The sequence below is a fragment of the Oxyura jamaicensis genome, chromosome 2 (genome assembly GCF_011077185.1).
Source record: "Oxyura jamaicensis isolate SHBP4307 breed ruddy duck chromosome 2, BPBGC_Ojam_1.0, whole genome shotgun sequence".
In the NCBI taxonomy this organism is placed as follows: Eukaryota; Metazoa; Chordata; class Aves; order Anseriformes; family Anatidae; genus Oxyura; species Oxyura jamaicensis.
The window spans coordinates 45012720-45032715 of NC_048894.1; the positions used below are offsets into that span (position 1 = coordinate 45012720).

The window sequence follows — 19996 nt, forward strand, 5'->3', positions numbered from 1 at the left end:
ACCACACCTGCTGCGTGATACCTGCACTTGCAGAGCCAGTGTTACTGAAGAGAAGGGGAAGCAGGAGGAGAGTGCTGTTATTCAGCATTTTGATTAACTCATTTGAATCACATATTTAATTTTTAAATTTGACTGAATCCAGCTAAGAGGATATTTGCAGAAATTTTCATACCAGAGCCTCTCTAATGATCTCTCCCAGTGTACTTCTATGTGCTAGCTCTATGCAGCTTCTTTAGGATGGTATGTGGTTTCTTCAAGCTATTAAAAAAAATTCAAGACAACCTCAGTGGCTGAGATACCATAAAGACAAGAACATCACTTCTAAATTGGTATTAGTATGGTCTTTAGAATTTTTTTTCAAGATATTTGACATCTTGTGATGAAGCTGCAAAGATGAACAGACAGCTCTACTACAGTATTAATAATAGCTTAAGATACGTAAATTCCTGAACTACTGCAGGGCTTGTAAATAAGTGTTCAGATGGCACTCTGACAGTTATGCAGATACTTGTGCTTCTGGTATGTGAGAGGATTTACAGTGTTCAAAGACCTGACTTATAAATAGTAAATCACATGAAGAATGAAAGAAGTGTACAGATTCCAACTATTAAAAGGTGGTGTAGAAGGAAAACAAGCATTAGCATAAAGACAAATCCTTCACATTTGGCCTGGTTTCTTTGTAAGAGCTCTCCCATAACAGCATGAGAATCCAACACAGAGACAACTGTAGAGGGAGTGATATTTCTCCAGAGCATGCAAGGGATCCTCTGTGAAGTTCAGAATAAGCTGTCAGCAAAGGCGACAAACAGCTGGCCACTGCAGTCTTAGTGCTTCTCTGATACTGAACATTTCTCATCCGCATACCCTTTCAGTGTTCACACTGCCAGCACTTTCTGAAGAGACAGACAGTGGGCAACCAGATCTTTACTCTAGGAAATTTGATGGGTATCTGCTATATTAAACTCAACACAACATTAAAGCAAAAGAAAAGAGCTCTAGTAAAAAGAAGGAAATAAAAATCAATCCATATAAATCAATGTATTTTTTATTTCAGGTTATTACTCTTTGTGAATCCGGATTTGCATCTGATTTATTTATCTCTCAGATGTCCAAGCAGATTTGAAAGGTTTTTTTTTTTTGTTGTTGTTGTTGATCAGTTGGCCAGAATACCTTCCACAGAAGAGAAACAGGGAATTTGGTAGTATTCAAAAAAAAAATAAAAAAATCAAATAGACCCATTTGCAAAACAGTTTTTCAGAAATGTCTAAGTTTACACAGCCCATGACAAAAGACAAAAGATCACCAAAGACAAGTTGATGTGCTTTGAAACCTGTCCCTCTGACTCACCTGCTGATTTATACAGATTTGCAATTGATAGTCTTATGTCTTATTACCTGACCAAAACAGTGATATCTGAAGCGTTCACGTCAGTTGGCCAAATTGCAATTCATAGGTTTATTCTTATATAGCATTGCAAGTTCATGAAAATAACAAAACTGTACATTTTCAAAGATGTCAAGAACATTATGCATATGTGACAGATGGATCTGTGAACTGGAAAATTTCCTCATCATACAAGTCTTCGGGTAGTTTTTCATCTCCATCAGCAAAAAATGTGGGGAACGGGGGGTTTTTATTGCAGTCTTTGTAATTAGGCAATTTTGTATCTTTGACCTAAAAAGCAAGGGAGGAAAAGGAAGGTTAATAAATATTACAGAGAACCTTCAGATAGCAATGCACTAAAAATCAAAGAAATCACCTTGCATGTATAAGAAAAAACAGCAGCATTCACATCATACTTGTGTATCCTGTATAATCATCAGTTACTTTAATATCAACCCCAGCGATTGAATTTAATATTTTTTTTGTACCAAAGTCACTGAGGAGTTAAAAACAAACAAAAAAAACACTGCAAACAAACGCTCAAGGAGAATTTATCACTTGTACCATGCTGTCACAATGGAAGTCTACTCCTACAAATTCATTGCGCAGTATTTTAAAATGTTATTAACATATTATTAACATTAACAGGGTTTGTTTTAACTGTGTTCATATCCCACATTACTTTCCTACATGACACATCAAGTTATATTATGCAGTGTAATCACCTCTTCAACAACCAAGACATGCTTTTGTATTTACGATACAAACTAATTCTGGCAACCAATTTTACAAAAATACACATATGTGCTGTATGTGGTCCCTCTGGCCACTGCAGGGCTAATCAGTGACTACAGAGTTAAGTATGTAGTCTTCTTCACCTAGGAATCAGTACCCAGGTTTGTGGAACATAAGCCTTTAAGAAAAGTTAATTTCCAAGAACTGTAGTGCCATACAGAAATAACTTCCCTTTGCTGACCTCTCTACATGGTGAAAAGATGTAAAACCTAGACCCTGAAACTTCAATCTTTGAAGAAAATTAGTAGCTAGCGTTATCAGCAAAAAGCAGCTTGTCTGCGGTAGAAGATAGAGAGGTGGTATCTCTGAAGAAGAAAAAAAGAGCTACAATTTTTCAAATAATGAAATTTCATTTAAAATAAGGTTCTTCATTTTTATATTGTTACACATGATCTTCCTCCGGGAGCTGTAATAGTCCCTTTCAGCCACCATACTCAATTGGATTAAAATAAGTACAACTAGATTAGGGAAGATTTTAGTGTAGTAAAGGTAAGTTGTCTTTCCCCTTACCTCCAACCCCCCCCTTTTTTTTTTGGTTGTCTTCTTAAGAGCTGGAAGCTTGTTTCTACTTGGTTGGAAAAAGCCTCACATAAGACAACTGTGATTTATAGCAGAAATTAAATAAAACATTTTTATGTCTGCTGACAGTTCTCTTCTGACAGCCCTGATTTTACCAGATTCATATCTGTTATTACTTGAGCCCTTGCAGAAGTCCATGAGGATTCCTGCAGATGAAATGCACAATAAATGACTTAAACGTGAGCTGTTAAAAACTGCTATTTATTTTATCTGAAGAAGTTCCAACAACTTTCTAAATGAAGGCTTATTAAACGAAAGAAAGCCTTTTGCTAAGAACGAGGGGGAGAAAGGCTCAACACATCATACTGGTTAGGATGGCTACTTAGCTTTTTGAGTAGGTCATTCCTCTTCCACCAGAGGCCTCCTGTTCATTTGTCAACTGCCATGCATAACTATTAAATTACCCGTGCCCAGGGCAGACAGCAGTACACGTTACGAATCTACATGGAATAAACTAGGCTGAGGTGCAGGTCCAAAGACCGTTGCTGCAACAGGTCCAGCAATAGCGAGCTCATGGAAAACAAAATCAAACAGCTTCAACCATTCCATCTGAACTGCTGAGGCTGGGAAGTCACATTTCCCTTTCAATATACTGCTGTTATTTCTTTTACTAGATAAACATGTTTTAGTAACTTCACCAGTTACCCATTATTTCCCTTCTTCCTTTTTCTCTTACTCCCTTGTCCTGTGACACCGCATACGCCTTCTTTGCTACATCGTCTGAAATACAGTGAAAACATCCATGGCCTCTACCCTAGCCACAATGTATTAGGAAAATGAAAATAAATTGCTTTATTTCTAATATCTTATTTATTTCATATGCATCTTACTAGAGTGCTTTTCTTATCTCTTTTTTTTTGTTGTTACTTTGGTTTATTCTCATTGTGAAATAAATATGTAGTATTACATATTTGGGGAGGGCCTCTTTATCAGGGAGTTTAGTGATAAGGGGTAACTGCTTTAAACTAAAGGAGGGTAGATTTAGATTAGATACTTGGAAGAAATTCTTCACTCTGAGGGCGGTGAGGCTCTAGAACAGGCTGCCCAGAGAAGCTGTGGATGCTCCATCCCTGGAGGTGTTCGAGGCCAGGCTGGATGGGGCTTTGGGCAAGATGGTGTGGTGGGAGGTGTCCCTGCCCATGGCAGGCAGTTAGAATGAGGTGATCTTCAAGATAGCTTCCAATGCAAACCATTCTGTGGTTCTACATACAGGTTGTTTTGGACACCTGGAAAGTGAAAGGAACTTAAATGTTTGTTCCCCCCGCCCCCTTTTTTTTTCTTCCTTTCTTTTCTTATCCTAGGACTTATGACTGAGACATCTGTTCTTAACTGAAGGCAAACCCAACCCTCTAATCCTTCTCCTGCATTAGTTTCTCTAAGTAAATGTAAGGTTTTCAACCTTAACGTTGTTGCAGATAGTTCATTTTGTGCAATACGGAATGTTCTTAAAGAAGCTTCAAGATTCTAAGGGACCTTTTCAGCAGGCCACTGTACAGTAATATTTCATTTTGCCCTTTTAAAACTCCTCAGAAGCTTGGCAGACCCCAAAAGCATGAGCCATGGTGAGTGTTAAAATTATTTTCTTCTGATATGCTCTTTCTTTTGATCACTATAACTAATACAGTATGTTTTCTGACTAGTGAAAACTCTAGCTCTTTTGCTGTCTTCTTCTACATGCACGGCTTTCAGGTGCAAGTGAAGCTCTACTCCTGAAGCATCGTCTTGAAGCATCAACACCAGATAGAAGGGAGAAAGAGGCATGTTCATTCAAAGTTCCCAAAGTTGTTAGATTGGCATTATTATTCCTATCAAAAGAATAATTCAATTTCACTTTACATCTGAAAACTACAATTAGCAACTTAGAACACTGTACAATTTCCCTGCATTCTCAAGAAAATTAATGGATGGCCTACGTTTTATTTAGGAAGGATGCAACGTATCAAAAGTTTTCTGTATTTATCTGTGCTGCACAACTTTGCAGCGTTGTAAGGAAGCTAGACAGTACACAGCCGCAGTTACATTTGTTTGCATTAACATTGTACTGTGCATGACCCAGCACAGCTCTTCCTGTTCTCACTGTAATCTTCTGAGAGCATCCCTAATAAAGGGAAAAATGCCACTGAATGTCTTTCACCTTACTCCTCTGAGTCAAAATCCCACAGCTGCAAAACTATGCTTTATAGCAAAGAATCCAAAGCTGTATCAAGTAGCATTTCATTGTCTTCCTTCCCAAAGTACATTCTAAATTGAAACTGTTGTATAAGCAATTGCTGTGGTAACTTTTTACAATAAGGCTGTAGTCTGTAACAGTTGTGTAATTATGTAGAAACAATTAACATATAAACTTCTCTCATAACTGTGTTTAGTCTTTAAGAAAAAACAGTCTACAACCCAAAAGTTTAATGATGCCGTATCTAAGATTTTAAGAAGTGTTCTTCTGCAGGTTTTCCAGCAATATAAATCCAGTATGTTCATAATTGATAGCACTCATCCCTTTCAACTCTCTTCCTGACAATTCTCAAAGGAAAAAAGAATGGAAAAAACAAACAAAACCAGAAGAACCCCATGACATCTGACTAAGTTTTAATGCTCTGTGTTATTAAAATCCAGTGAACTTAGTTCTCACTCAGAGAAGGAACTGGGCTGAGCACCCAGCTGGCTGTTATGATCCATATAAGCATTCACTGTATAACTCAGTATAACATAGCCACTTGGCTTGCTTGACTACTGTTAATATTGCTATATATTACAGTACACTATCCCACAGATAGACAATATACATAGTAGTATAAATACACTACAGTATATTCTCTGTGAAGTTTGGTAAGTGAGAAAAACACACGAGAAAGCTGAAATTGGACCTGGTCATAATTCTGGCACTAGATCTTTGAAACAGCCATAACGAGTTTTGCAGATACTTAATAAACTGCATGACTGCATGTCCCATATATTGACAGCAAAAACAGGTAGCATATACAGATCAGAAATCTATCAACACAAAATAATATGGTCTTAAACAGGCATCAAAACTTAACGCTGAAGTCACAATTCACATTTGCTGTTTAACAGGGCTTCGGGCTGTGTTAGCAACCACAGCCAAGAATGCAAACTGTTTGCTAGACAGAAAAATGTGTTTCAATACACTCTATTTTAGAAATAATCTCAAGTGTCATGCATTACCCAGCTCAGTTTCTATGCTATTTTTTGAAGTTAGGCAGAAAATTTACTTCAAGAACTATAGCCATTTTTTTCCTCAAAAACAAACAAACAAACACCAACCAAACAACAACAAAAAACACCACAACAACAACAACCCTCACACCAAGGGTTCTAGCAAGGTCCAGAACATGGAACACAAAAAAAGTCAAGGCGTCATACTATTCCTACACATCCTCAATTTGAGCACAGCACACCTAACACAGGTGTCAGCAGCTAAAACACAGACAGCAATGATGGCCAGTGAGTTAAGTAGGATGCGAAGTACTACAGACTTCTCTTTAAAAAAAAAAAGGAGAAAGAAGCAGTAGCAGAAGACTTAGAAGTTAAGTTTCTTAGCTCAAGCACAGTACTACGCTAAAGCAATGGTTTGCTTCAAGTTTAATTCTCGCTTGTAAAAAGGCAGCTTGGTAATCAACATTGCATATACCAAGAAAAGCAGGTGTCTTAAAAATAGCACATGTATAAAACATTATCAAGTCTGTACTATAGCATCCTGAATTATACCATATTACTATCTCACCTTCATTATAAAGCATCCCTTTAAAAAAAAGGATTAGTCTTATGCTTCCCTTGCAATGATAACTGAAGGGAGAACTTTTTGATAATCTACTGGGGAGAAAAATCAAGCATAAGGTTCCAAAGGAAAAAAAAAAACACAATACTGTTGTTTTTTTTCTCCTAGATGATGAGCACCATAGTAGGTCTAAAACCTGTCATCTAAGAGGATACACCAAGAGTAATATGTATCACAAGAGGTAGGTGATCTCAACAGCGTAACCCAATTTACAAATGTTCACTGTGACGCTACGCTTACAGCAGTTTTGTACATTTGAGCATACTCCTAAATTTTCTTAATTTTATTAGACCTTGCCATTGAGGCAGAAATCCATGCTAAAGTAGGCTTTTTGATTAATTTTCCAGTTGGCTAGAAACATTACTTGTGTCAGTTATTTAACTGCATGGTTCAGCATGCAACATCAAACCAAACCTGATTCCTAATTAAACCAGGAGTCCATCAATCCTAGTCTTCTGCACAGGGAAGATGGAACTTGAAAAAACTCTAAGTGTTTCATCTCCGTCTGGATACAGTGCTGATGCACTAAGTTTCCAAAAATATATAACATAAAATAAATACATGCTTTAAGGTGCACTGTGGTTTTAATGGTTACCAGGCAACAATGAACAGTTACTGAACAAAAAACGCCTTCCTCTTAGAGGCACACACAGAGAAGAGTATTATGTGGTATTCCACTTCTAGAGCTCAAAGACAGATGGTTCCACAGCCCCTAGACATTACTCCTACCCAGTTTCAGGCAGGTATTTAGTGGAACAAACAGTAATAATGAAAGCTAATATCCTGTAATTTCTCTCCTCAGCTACAGATACAAACAGCCATATATCAATGTATAGAAAGTCCAAGTGTGTACGTAAACAAGAAAACACCATGGAACAGAAGGCTCAAAACAAGCTAAAAATACCACAGATGACAGCAGCAAGATTAAATGAAGTTTTTTTTTTTTTCTCCAAGAAATTAGAGAACACACATTGTACCATATTGCAGCATATGCTTTTTTAATTAAATCTTTCTCTTCAGAGATATATAAAAAAAATCTTGCTTTATATTTTTAAATGAATATGTGTAATTGTCTTGGGTTTACGTGGCAAGGGCTTGGTAGCAGGGGGGCTGCAGGGCTGGTCTCTGTGAGCAGAGCCCAGCAGCTGCCCCGTGTCAGATCAGAGCCAGCTCCAGCCGGCTCCAAAAGGGACCCTCTGCTAGCCAGAGCCGAGCCATGAACAACGCTGGGTGGGCCTCTGGGAGAGCAGATAACGGAAAGGGAAAACCTGCTGCACAACAGCAGCTGGGAGAGAGGAGGGAGAAGCAGCCCTGCAGCCCCCAAGCTCAGTGCAGCAGGAGGGCAGGAGGCGCTCCAGGCCCGCAGCAGCAGTTCCCCTGCAGCCTGTGGAGAGGCCTCTGGTGGAGCAGGCTGTCCCCCTGCAGCCCATGGGTCCCACATGGAGCAGATCTCCACACTGCAGCCCGTGGAGGAGCCCCCGGTGGAGCAGGTGGATGTGGCCTGGAGGAGGCTGCGGCCCATGGAGAGCCCCCGCAGGAGCAGGCCCCAGGCCGGAGCTGCAGCCCGTGGAGAGGAGCCCACGCAGGAGCAGGGGTCTGGGGGGAGCTGCCGCCCATGGGGGACCCGTGCTGGAGCAGTTTGCTCCTGGGGGATGGACCCTGTGGTACGGAGCCGTGTGGGAGCAGTGCTTGAAGAGCTGCTGCCTGTGGGCAGCCCCTGCAGGCTCAGTTCAGGAAGGATGGCATCCCGTGGGAGGGACCCCGCGGGGAGCAGGGGCAGAGAGGGACCGTGAAGGAGTGGTGGAGACAAAATGTTAAGGACTGACTGCAGCCACTGTTCCCTGTTCCCCAGCACTACCTGGGGGAGGAGGTGGAAGAAGGTGGATGGGGGGAAAGGTGTTTTAAATTTGGCTTTAGTTTCTCACTGCTTTAATCTGCTGGTGGTAGGCAATAAATCAAACTTCCTATGCTGAGTCTCTGTTTTGCCTGTGATGATAATTGATGAGTGATGTCCCTGTCCTTATCACAACCCTCGAGCCCTTTCCATCCCATTTTCTCCCCCTTTGAGGAGGGGGAGCGAGAGAGCAGTTGTGGTGGAGTTCAGCTGCCAGCTGGGTAAAACCACTCCAATAATTAACCACTCCAATAATTAATGTGTCTTATGAAGGACAATAAAAAACACAGAATGGATTCACCAACTCAAGGATTTTGAATACTATGTTGCTAACTACATACTCCCTCCTATCACCAAATATGTGAGTGGAGGCAATTTCTAAAAATCTTAAAATTTAAATACAGGGTTATGTAAAACTAAAAGCCCATGAAAACTTGAGTTTGTAGTACTTTGGCTAGAAGTTCTTCCAAATATTATGTTAATCAGACAGATCTAAAGGATGAAATCCCTGTAACTCTTCCCATGGATCCTCAACCCTCATTTCTCATAATGGAATTAGCTGCAACTCTGAAATGTGTATGCCAAAAAGCATACAAAGATAGTTGGATTTTTAAATTGATAACAATGTCTTGAAATGTTTTCAAAAGGTAACTTACAAATACAATTGAAACAGATTCTACATGTCAAACAAAAGAGACTTAGCAAAGCAGACAAAAAAGTGCCTTGTGTCACTTAGTTTTAATAATGAGCAAAAAAAAGAGCATTAAAAAATGCATTGAAGGCATTTTTTCTTCTGATATTAGGATAAAGCTCCAATCATCATCTGTGGTGAGTGAACTGAACAGAAATCACCACTAGAAATGGCAAGCATTTAAATGGTAATGCAGCAGACTGCCATGACAATCAAAGTCTATTATGCTCTTCATATTCCAGATGTCAACAGTTGTTTACTGGCTATGCTCAGATGGCTCAGCCCAGCAGTCTCCTGTTTACAAGTTTGTTCTTGCTTAACAGTACCATTAAGATCAAGTAAAAAGGACGGGGCAACAAATGTTGTTCATTTTTTCAGCTATATCATATTGCTTGTATACACGAGTTAAATATTATCCAACAACAAATTCGTAAGTAAACCTTGGACTAACATACAGCTACCTACCAGCTTCATGTCTCAGGGTTAGGAAAGATACTTTGAACACAGTCAAAGACAAGGTCATTCAGTCTGATATACAGATGAAAAGCCAGTCAAACTGGTCTTAATTCTATGTCACTAATGTCATGCCCAGGAATTCTGCAGAAAAATTACCCTGAAAACTTATTCTCCTAGACATTTGTTAACTCATTTTAACTTTGAAATCTCGAGGAAGAAATGTGTGATGTATTCTCCAGGCTTGGAGTGGCATGACAGTCAAATCAAGTTAGAGACACCTCACTAAGGAAAAAGGAATTATTTTCAATGAGAGAAACGTAAAAAGAAACTTAATTTTTCTGTAAGACATCACCTCTTCTAAAAACAGCTCTGCTTACTTACTGCCCAGTAACTGTGGACTTGTGCTCCACAGCTAGAAAATACATAGAAACAGACTGCTCATAGCAAAATATGCCATACATAATAAGCTTGTTCAAAACTTCAGAATTTCCTGAACTTTGTAACTTTTCAAGAGTTGGAACATTTAAATTCCTACAATGTTTCTGAGGACTTTAAACAATATTTGTTATACATATACCTATACATCTGATGATCTTTCCTGTTAAGTCGGACAGGAAACAAATTCCAAAGAATGTTTGCAGATGTGTACAATATACCTAATTAGAAGAAAAAATCTTTTTTTGAAAAAAAAATTCTTAGCACTATTCTTCTTGCTTTAATGGGTATATATTACTTCTCACTGTTCCAGCTTTTCATAGACAACCCTGAAACAATCTCCATAAAATTTGCAATTAACAATTAATTTTGTAAAATGTCACAGAAGATGACACTGATACATTTATACTGATTGCAAAGGGAACTCATATCATTATTGTGAACTCCAGCTGGCTTCTCGATTACTTCTTAGAAAGGTAACTGCCACTGTGTATGTGAATGCCTTGAATAATTTTTAAAGCAGTGCTTGCTGTGTATTTCTGTATTCTGTTCATGTATACAGCCTGTAAATAGCCTTCTGTCGATCTCACCAACACACTACAGATTCAGGTTAAAAGGGGATAGACCTAGCCCTGAGGCACTTTCCATAAGGGTCCAGTGAGTGCTGGCTTATCGTATGCTACATGGATGCACAGTGCCAGAGCAAAGCTATGAACAAATTGTTTAGAATAAGCAGTAAACCACGGCTCCTATTAATCACTCACCCACTGAGATGATCCTACTTGCTTTAATTCTATAGTACAAGATTGAACCCTAAAGAAATGAAGATTGCATTGAATCAACGTTTTTCCTATTTTAAGGAGAGAGCTGTAAAAAGCTTAGCAGTCATTAATACTAGGTAAGTTGAAACTATCAAACATACCTTCACCAGACAATTTGTGTGACCTGGAACAGAGCCATTTACATAGATAATGTCATGTTTTGTGTTGATCCTCCACACCTAGGAGCCAAAAAAATAAATAATGAGCTTATTTTACAGACTATTCCCAGCTTTACAAAGAGTAGCCAAGCAAAGCACAAACTGATTAAATGGAGGAGGCATTCTGAAGAAGAACGATGTTCTGCAGAGACCTAGATGTGCCACAAAATTTGGTTACACGCTATTTTGAGTGCATAGCCTTCTACTGCAGGAGTACATTGAACAGTTTTAAAGGGCTCATGGTCAGGCAGATTAAGGCAGCCCTTCGCCCAGCATTAACACCAACTGAAATTCCCAAGTCTCTTTTCCCCTCTGATAGCAAGAGCTGTTGTGGAATTTGTATGTGACAAATGAAGACAAATACGTTGATGCAAATGTTATTGAAACCATTTGTTAATTTCTTAATTCTATGAGCTGCTCAACTGAACATCCATATTTTCTTGTTACAAAACATTAGTTCTAGTTAGAGAGCAGCAGCACACTTTTTCACAACCTAGAGGCTAATATGCTTTTGTGCAAACTACAGAGGTTGCCTGCAGAGACAGAATAGTGGGTGTTAACAGCCCAGGAACTCCTGCAGGTATGCACACATCAGAATCGAGACAGGAACTATAGTCCCCTTTTCACACAGGAAAGTGAAAGGCCACGATAAAGTAAGGATGGCCTCAGACAACTTAGACTTGATCAGGGTTTGAACAACCCATCTGACATAAAAAAATATATTGTAGGACGACAGAGGCCCAATGCTTTTTCTACTGCAAGCAGAGGTTTAGGTAAACAGTGAAAAACACAAGATGTGCAACTGTCACCTGAAATCCCAGTCCTCAGGACTGTATATACAAAAAGGGAGTTAGATACCTTCTTTGTAAGCCACAAGACAGGAGCACATATTTGCTGCTCTTGTCTTTCCAACTTGCTTACTTCTAACAAATGACAGACAGTACACCGCAACAGTGATGGTTAGTCCATTGTTTGGCAATGCAACCACCTTGTACACATTCCAGTATGGTTGGTACCTACCTTTAGCCCAAAAGATGTCCTGTAGATGTTACCCATTTTACCAGGCATTTTCTTTCCACGGTAAACTTTTGCAGCTTTCTAGATAAAAACAGGCCCCAAAATTATGTAACTGCAAGCAGTACTTTCAAAATTGAGTGTTAGAGCAAGAAAATACGCTGGTATTTACAATGTTGAAAACATCTAATATTGATTAGCATTATAAATGCTAATCCTTACCTGATGGATGCTAGCTATTACTCTGTTATCTTAAACACTTGACCTCAATCATAAAAATCACTATAAGTAATATACTGTAACAAAGGGATTCTAGCTTTTCTTAATATGCAATAGTTATAGATTCAGATCAAAATCTTCACTCACCCCATCTTTTCATTTGGAGAAAAACAAGAAAAGGTGCATTTCTTTAGAACTAATGTCAAAACGTAACTCTCAACTGTATCACAGTCGGTAGCAACTGACAAATTGCCCTGAAATACTTGTGGATGCCTGCACAGGGCTCCAGAGCAACCCTGCCAAAGTTGAGATATACTGTAGTTTCTCCCTTCCCTCCAGTCTACAAGTTTTATACTGATAACAGATTATTTATTTTTTAAAGCATGTCATTTTAAATTCTGTTCTGAAAAATACATGTCCTGCTATTGTGTAATTTCTGTATCTCATTTTTGTTTGGCTGAGTATAACTTGCAGAACAAGTGTGGAAAAAAAAAAAAAAAAGAAAAAAAGAGGGGGCAGGAATGATCAAAATAATTTTCAGTTCTACAGCATTACCCAAGGATTTGACTCAGTCTCCTGCACCACTCTTAATTATTAATTATGGTTATTTATTTAACTTCTATGCAAGTCTTGATTTTGGGAAATCAAAAGCAAGCTCTAGGGACAAGATTTTGTACTACACAATGCAGGATCACAAAAAATATGTGAGGTGGTCAACACTAGACTGGAAAATATCAGACAATTCAGGTTCAGTACTATGACTCAGTTGGTTTTCATTCCACATAGTGAAGCTAGTTTAAAAAAAAAGTCCTCCTCCTTCAGTCTGTATCTTATGCAAGCTTTATAGGGACAAAGTTTTGAAGCATGTGTTCCAAAGAACTTTTAAAGCAATATTGTTTATAGCTTGAAACTTTAAAATATTCCGTACTCTGCTTAAAAATGCTAAGTAACCAAGAAGCTATTTTGGGGATGAAAGAGTTCGTTAAGCAGCTACACAAACCAGGAAAGGTGATAAAAGGAATTGGGGTTCCACAGTACAACCATCTACTTCTTCAAAGAACAGCACAGTATCTGCAGTATAAGTGAAGGGTAAATCCTTTCCAATGTAAAAATGCTGTGATAAAAGATTTTTAGAACTCTTTGAAGCTTCAAGACTATTTCTCTCAGCTATAGTACGATACCACAACTTGCTCAGTTAAAACATCTGATTGCTTACTTACCAACAATACAGAATATTCATAAATTAACACATACAAGGAAGGCTATCTGGATTGTTTACTATACAGGTTTCTGAATCTCCTTCAAAACATTTGGGATTCTCTCCTATCACAGAGTAAATGGTAACAGCTTGCTGTTGTGAAATAATTCACTTTTAGTAATTAGTTCTAAAGACACAGAATAATATTTACATCAGAAAGTGAGAAGAAATAAGAATCCTCACATTGGTAGATATTGCTCCAGGGCGTCTGTGAGTTTTAGTTTGGCCGTGGCTTGCAGGCTGGCCTTTAAATCCCCACCTTTTCATAACACCTTGAAATCCTTTACCAATTCTGAAAAGAAGACAAAAAAACCTAGGTTAGTCAGCCTTAAAATAAAGGTTCTAGCAATAAACAATTTCAGTCAGGCTCATAATCTTTTTACTTCTAGCACAGTTCAGCAGATACATGAAAATATTTTAAAAAATATAACTGTATTTTATACCACAAACGTATTTTAGTACAATACTTCAATGTTGTTTTAGAGAATAAGAAGCACTAGAAGCAAGTCAAATACACAAAAAGACTGATACGTTCCTTGCTGTGATGGTCCTCAGTACATAGTACTAAAATGAAGCTTTAACTCATATCAAGATTTAACACCAGAAAAAGAAAAGTAACAACAAATACCAGAACTTCATGAAAGTCAGTAAGCACCAAGAGAGGGAAGGGATGGCTGCTTAGACTATCATCAAAATACGCCAAGGAACATTTATTTTCCAAACTACAGTAGGTTTGTCTCTTGAACACAATTGTGTGTGTAATAAAAGCAGTTTTTGTGTGTGTAAAAAGCAGTTAACACATTTGATGTGGACCCATCTGACAAATAAGCTCTAAGACAAAATAAATGCATCTTCACTGCCTTAATATTTCAAGCAAATATCATTACTGGCTCTGGAGTTCAATTTATTGCAAGGAAAGGCGCAATAGGAAAATCTGGCTCACCACTGCATGAGAAAAGTAGATTACAGTGTGTGTTTAAACCCGCACTGTCATTTTCCAAAAGGAAAAGCCTGTTCACAGGGTTTGTGGCTGCACTGATTAATTAATGTAACAAGATGATCCAGTGTACAGAAATCCTTCCTCTGCTAAAGCACTTTGCAATGCCACAGTCCTATTAGTTCCAGCGTTAGACGCAGGAAAATAAAACTGGGAAGGAGCACGCACACTCCGTGCTGGACATATGGACAACATCCTACCTACTCCCCTGATCACAAAAGTAATGTCATTAAAAACTAGAGAGAAAAAAACGTACAAATGCTGCAAACCTCCGCATGTAGAAAAATTGGATTCTCTCCTCTTCCACTTGAGTAATTCTCCTGTGATTACTAGCCTCATTGGCTACGGCAGTTCAAACTAAAGTCAAAAGCAGCCACAACTGGAAAGCCATAGACTGCTAAGGAGACATGACTTGTGCAGCATCTGCCTCTTTGATTTTCCCTTCTCTAGTCTGAACCTAGTAGCCCCTTCCACTTAAGTTCACCGCAGAAAGATACCTAGCGTCTAAAATCAAGATCTTTGGTTAGATAGTACTGAATTTGGTTTGCTCATTTCCTACCACTAATTAAAGAAACACTAGAACATGATTAAAGCAGTGATCCCTTCCTTCGGTTGACCAGTCATGCAAGTGCCTTCCACCAGCAAGATTTTTTCAGATCAATAGTTGATGATGGAAAGGGGGACATGACAGGGACCTGAGGGCATCTGTGGGAGGGAGAAGCAGGGCTCCCTGAATCAGGGACACATGAATCAGCTTATTTTAAAAGTCCATAGTCACAGCAAGTAGCAAAAGAGGGAAGAAAAAAAAAAAAAAAAGCAAGCCAGCAAGCCATAGCTTGAGCATTGAAGGTATTGAAGGCTGGAAAAAGTTTGTGTTCGTTCATGCTTTGAGTGGCTCTTTTTTTTTTTTTTTTTTTTTTTTAAATCCTTCACCAATCTGTAGATGTTAGTAACTTTGAAAATACAGAACAGAAACTAGAGCCAAAGGAAATCTCGTATCTGCTCTGCAAAACCACTGTTACTTCTTTAAAGCTATCTACCGTTGGCCACGTTCACGCTTTCCAAGCCAAGACTACTCCTGGCATCTCTAGCTGGAAGACGGAATCAGCAAACTCTCCAAAACCAAACTGCAAGCGGGTCACATAACAACAGCTGTGCAGTTACCAGAGAGCAGACTGGGGGCATGATTAATTCTTCAGCTGCAGAAATGTACTTGCAATTCATAGAAATCCAGACAACCAACTAAAGCTACTGTTTCAGGAGAAAACACTACCATCAACTTTAATCAAGAAACAAAATCCCTGATGTCATGAATCACCTCAATATTTCATTCAGGTGGTTCGTTCTTAGACATCAACAACTTTTAATCCCATAAACTGTACTTTTCAATAAAATATAAATAAACTATGTTGTTAGAAATGGTTAAGATTTGTAAGAGGTGCATTTTGAGAAAATACTTCATCAAATGCTCTATCTTCCAAAAGGAGTGATTATGTCAAACAATAAGAGTTGCTAGTGTTTAATGATTTGAGCAATGGAAAATGCTCAACTACTTTTTGGCCTTTTCCAGTTACACACACATTTTAATGTGAACAAAGTTTCAGAGTTTATAATACTGAAGGCTTAGGAAATATATAGTAAGTATCGACTGACTGAAAAAAGAGCATACTGATGAACAGATGTCTTTAGACATTTATGGAATACAAAAACTGTCTCCAATATCTGAAATATTATGGCAAAGGTCAAGAAAGATCTCAGCTGTGAAACTAGAATATTACATACCACTTAAAGCTTTACTAACTCCTAACACTCTTTCATCATATTTATTCAATACTTTTTTAGAATAGTTTCATTTTTCCTGTGTGAAGAACTGAATGATGGTCTCTGAATTACCTACAAACACACTTTACCTTACGATTCTCTGAACATTAGCTTTCCATTCAACATGATTCTCAATCAACATCATGATTTAAAAGAAAGATTTATAAATCCTATAAATTCAATTAAATAATTTATAATAAGAAACTACAGCCTTGTTTCATTCTAGAGTTTTTGATTTTTTTTTAAAGAAAGAATAAACCATGTATGGCATTCTTTACGCACACGTCAAGATGAAAAATGATTATACAGACAGTATCTATTTCTTCCTAGCCTTATCCTTTACCTTAAATAAAGCTGGAGCCAGAGTAAAAAACACATGTAAATCACATGTAAAAATTAAAATAAGGCAACTACTAGCATCTGTTTAAATCAAACTTAAAAGAAGAACTGTTCATTTAGGCATTTACTGGCTCAGTCAATAGACCTCTGACGCTCTAGAAGAAGCAATTTCCAACCTAGGTCCCTGTTGACGTGACTCTGATCTGTTCTCAGACAGGTAATGGATTTCCCCATTTTTCCAATTGTATGTAATGTACTTTGCATTTGAAAGCAAACTTAAGATGCATGCTGTTCAACAAATAGTATGAAAAAATCAGAGATTTATAACAAGTTTACATTTATCTTAAACTTCCAGAACTTTCGAATATTTGTAAGAATATATCCCATATAAGAATACTGGATCTTCTTTTACTTAAAAAGTCTTGTGACTTTTCTTAACATTAATCTAGCCCAAAATCAAAAGATGAGAACACACAGTTACTACATATGTATGCACAATTTTTAACATACTATATATGTACTATTTCATGTAATTTCACATTAGCCAAATTATGCATAAAAGACACCAACAAAACATGCATCTCTCCTGGAGTTACTTTTCTTTTGACCTACACCACCACGTTATTAAAGAATACATCAAAAGTGATTTCTCCCATTAAGGTCAGAAATGTTGAAATCCCCCTACACTGCTCATTAAATTATATGGAACCTTTAAAAATAAACATGATACAATTCTACTTTAGAACAAACTCAAACATGCATAAGAAGAGCTAATAGGCATAGCTCTGAGAGATGGATACCAGGAGCCTACATTAAAGTATAACATTTGTCATCCTACTCATACTGTTGAGATTTTTGGTAAGACATCTACTACCTGTTGTCTTGGCTTGAATCAAGGACTCTATTTTTGTTCTGACAATGGCAATATTAAACACAATATCTGAGCAAGTATGCATTGGGTCTATCTTTAGCAGACTTGATACGTGTAACACTGCTTTTCTGTAATACATGGAATTTAGTTACTTACTTAGCTCCATCGAAGCATGATTAGCTGGGTCCCATAAAGGAACCACAGGCAACAATCATGCATATGCGAAACTAACATGAACGTTAAATGAAATGAAAATAATCATTCTGTGGAATTAGAGTTTAATTAGACACAGTAGTTCTAGTCTCACCTGCTGGAAAGCAGCTGTTCAAGTCAACCACACAATTTTGTACAGAACCTCAATTTCCAAGTTTGACAGAAGCAAAATGCCAGTAGCTAATGAGCCAACCGTCATTTAGAGAACTACTGAAATAAAGCACTGTAATTAAACCACACTTCAGTTTGCTATTAACTTTTCAAATTTAGCTCATTTAAAGGACAATCACTTAAATATTGTAGAGGAAAAATATCCCAACTACTTAGTCAAATAATTTCAGACAACTTGTGTACTTTCAGGCTCAGATTAGTCTGTTAGCCTACTAAAGCTCAAGGAAGCCACTAAGCACAACAGAATCACCACTTGCACATTTCAAAGACAACCACCATTGGCTTTTTTTTTTTTGAGTGGCAAAAACTCCAAACTTTTTTTGGATTGGAGTGGTTCATTGGTTTCCTGAAACGTTCATGAAAAAGGCCACGAAGCAGCAGAAATTCAACTTTCTTTTGAGTTGTAGTCAACTACAACTCAAGCTCCATCCAGCATTCAGGCTACCATGCAAAGCATTGTCCCACCTTATCCCATCCTCACGGTTTTGGTTGTCTTTGTACCAGCAATGAAGCTCACTCTGTTGAGGAGAAAAGAACCAGGGCATTCAACACCTGAAAACCAAGACTGTGAAGAACAGGGATACATAACACAGACCAGTTCCTTCATGTAACTCACGATGCCAACACCAGCACCAGGAGGTAAAAGGAACTCTGTGGGAGCCAGCACGACCTCTCCTTTGGGCAGCAGATTCTACTATGCCAACTCAGACACCAAAATAGCATAGCCTGTGAGAGAAGCATTTCTGGTTTGTGCTGTGCATTTTAAAGTGTATTAGAACTAAAACCATCTGAAGTTTACTCCTGTCCCACACAGGGCACTAAACTTTCAGACATATTTGAAACCTACCTTTGAAAACAAAGGGCAAGTCTTATAATTAGAAATAGTTATGAAATTTAAGGACTGGACTTTTAAATTGCTCAAAATGAGTACTAAGGAAAAAATTCAACACTAAACAAGACTGGCAGTTTGCAGACACACTGTCTACTGCGAGTGTTTTAAAAGCTATGCATACAGTGCTGCACAAATCAAGCAACTTCAAATAAAAACAAACTGTACACATCTTTAACTGACTCTTCTTTCTGTGTGTTTTTCTTCAGAGGAATAAAATGAATTCTAATATTTCAAAAGACAGGCAAATGCATTTCCAATAAAAATTTAAAAGCAGAGAGTCCTAAGAAAAACAAACAAAAAACCCCACTCAACATTTTGGTAATCAAGTTTCTAACCAAGTCTCTTCTGAAATTAGTAGTTTGTTTAAACTACAATAAACAAGAAAAGCTCACTCATTTCTAAGGAGCATATTTTTGATTTTCATCTCAGCAGAAGGAAGCATACAAAAGGTATCTTGCTCATCTGGATCAGGAGTTGGTAAAAAAAAATTTACATTTCACTTTATATGCCACTATATTCTCTCCTCACTGAAGTGACTTTTTTTTTTTTTAAGTTTTAAAAAAGAATAATTACAATAAACATCACTATGAAGAACAGCATTGATTTGATTATTTATATGATTTTTAGCATGGCACACTTTGTTATTTTCTCTGACAAATAAACAAGTTTCCTGATCTTAAAAATTTGAAGAATATGTTCATGTAAAAATATTTCTAAAAACTTTACTAGCAGCAATAGAACTTTTTAGGAATTATTGGCTTTTAAGTCCATAATTGTTTAAATCAGGAAAATGGAAGTTGCTCCCTGCTATGACTCAGCATAATACTCTTATGTTTCTTTTCAAAATGCCCCTATGGCTTCAATACAACTCTAGAGAGTAATACACAAAGGCTAATTTCAGCCTCCAGACCAAACCTCCACAGGTTCCCTCTTTCTTCAGCAGGCAGAAGCTGGCTCCTTTTCAGTGTGGTTCAGAACATAAGTTTAACATGAAGTATACTCTCCTCTCTTTCCCAAATGGCAACCCAAATGCTATAGCCCAGTGCTGTAATCACTCCTAGGTAACTTGCTTACCCTTCAACAAAGCATTTCTTGGATATTTTTGTGTCACTGTGAAAGCTGTATTTTTTACACGTAGAGTAACAAAGAATGATGTATACGGTACTTTGAAAAATAATCAGAAACAAAACCCCACC

General features: G+C 37.7%; 1 protein-coding gene across 1 annotated transcript in view; it reads right to left on the reverse strand.

Moving 5' to 3' along the window:
• Positions 1–1029: 1029 nt before the first annotated feature.
• Positions 1030–19996, reverse strand: part of MRPL3 (mitochondrial ribosomal protein L3) — a 29798-nt gene continuing 10831 nt past the window's right edge. Inside the window, exons 7-10 of the mRNA XM_035317082.1 lie at positions 13680–13788; positions 12026–12103; positions 10949–11026; positions 1030–1674 (exon numbers count right to left, since the gene is read on the reverse strand). Coding sequence (XP_035172973.1) covers positions 1525–1674; positions 10949–11026; positions 12026–12103; positions 13680–13788 — 415 coding nt within the window. The 3' untranslated portion in view covers positions 1030–1524. The remainder of the gene's footprint in view (positions 1675–10948; positions 11027–12025; positions 12104–13679; positions 13789–19996) is intronic.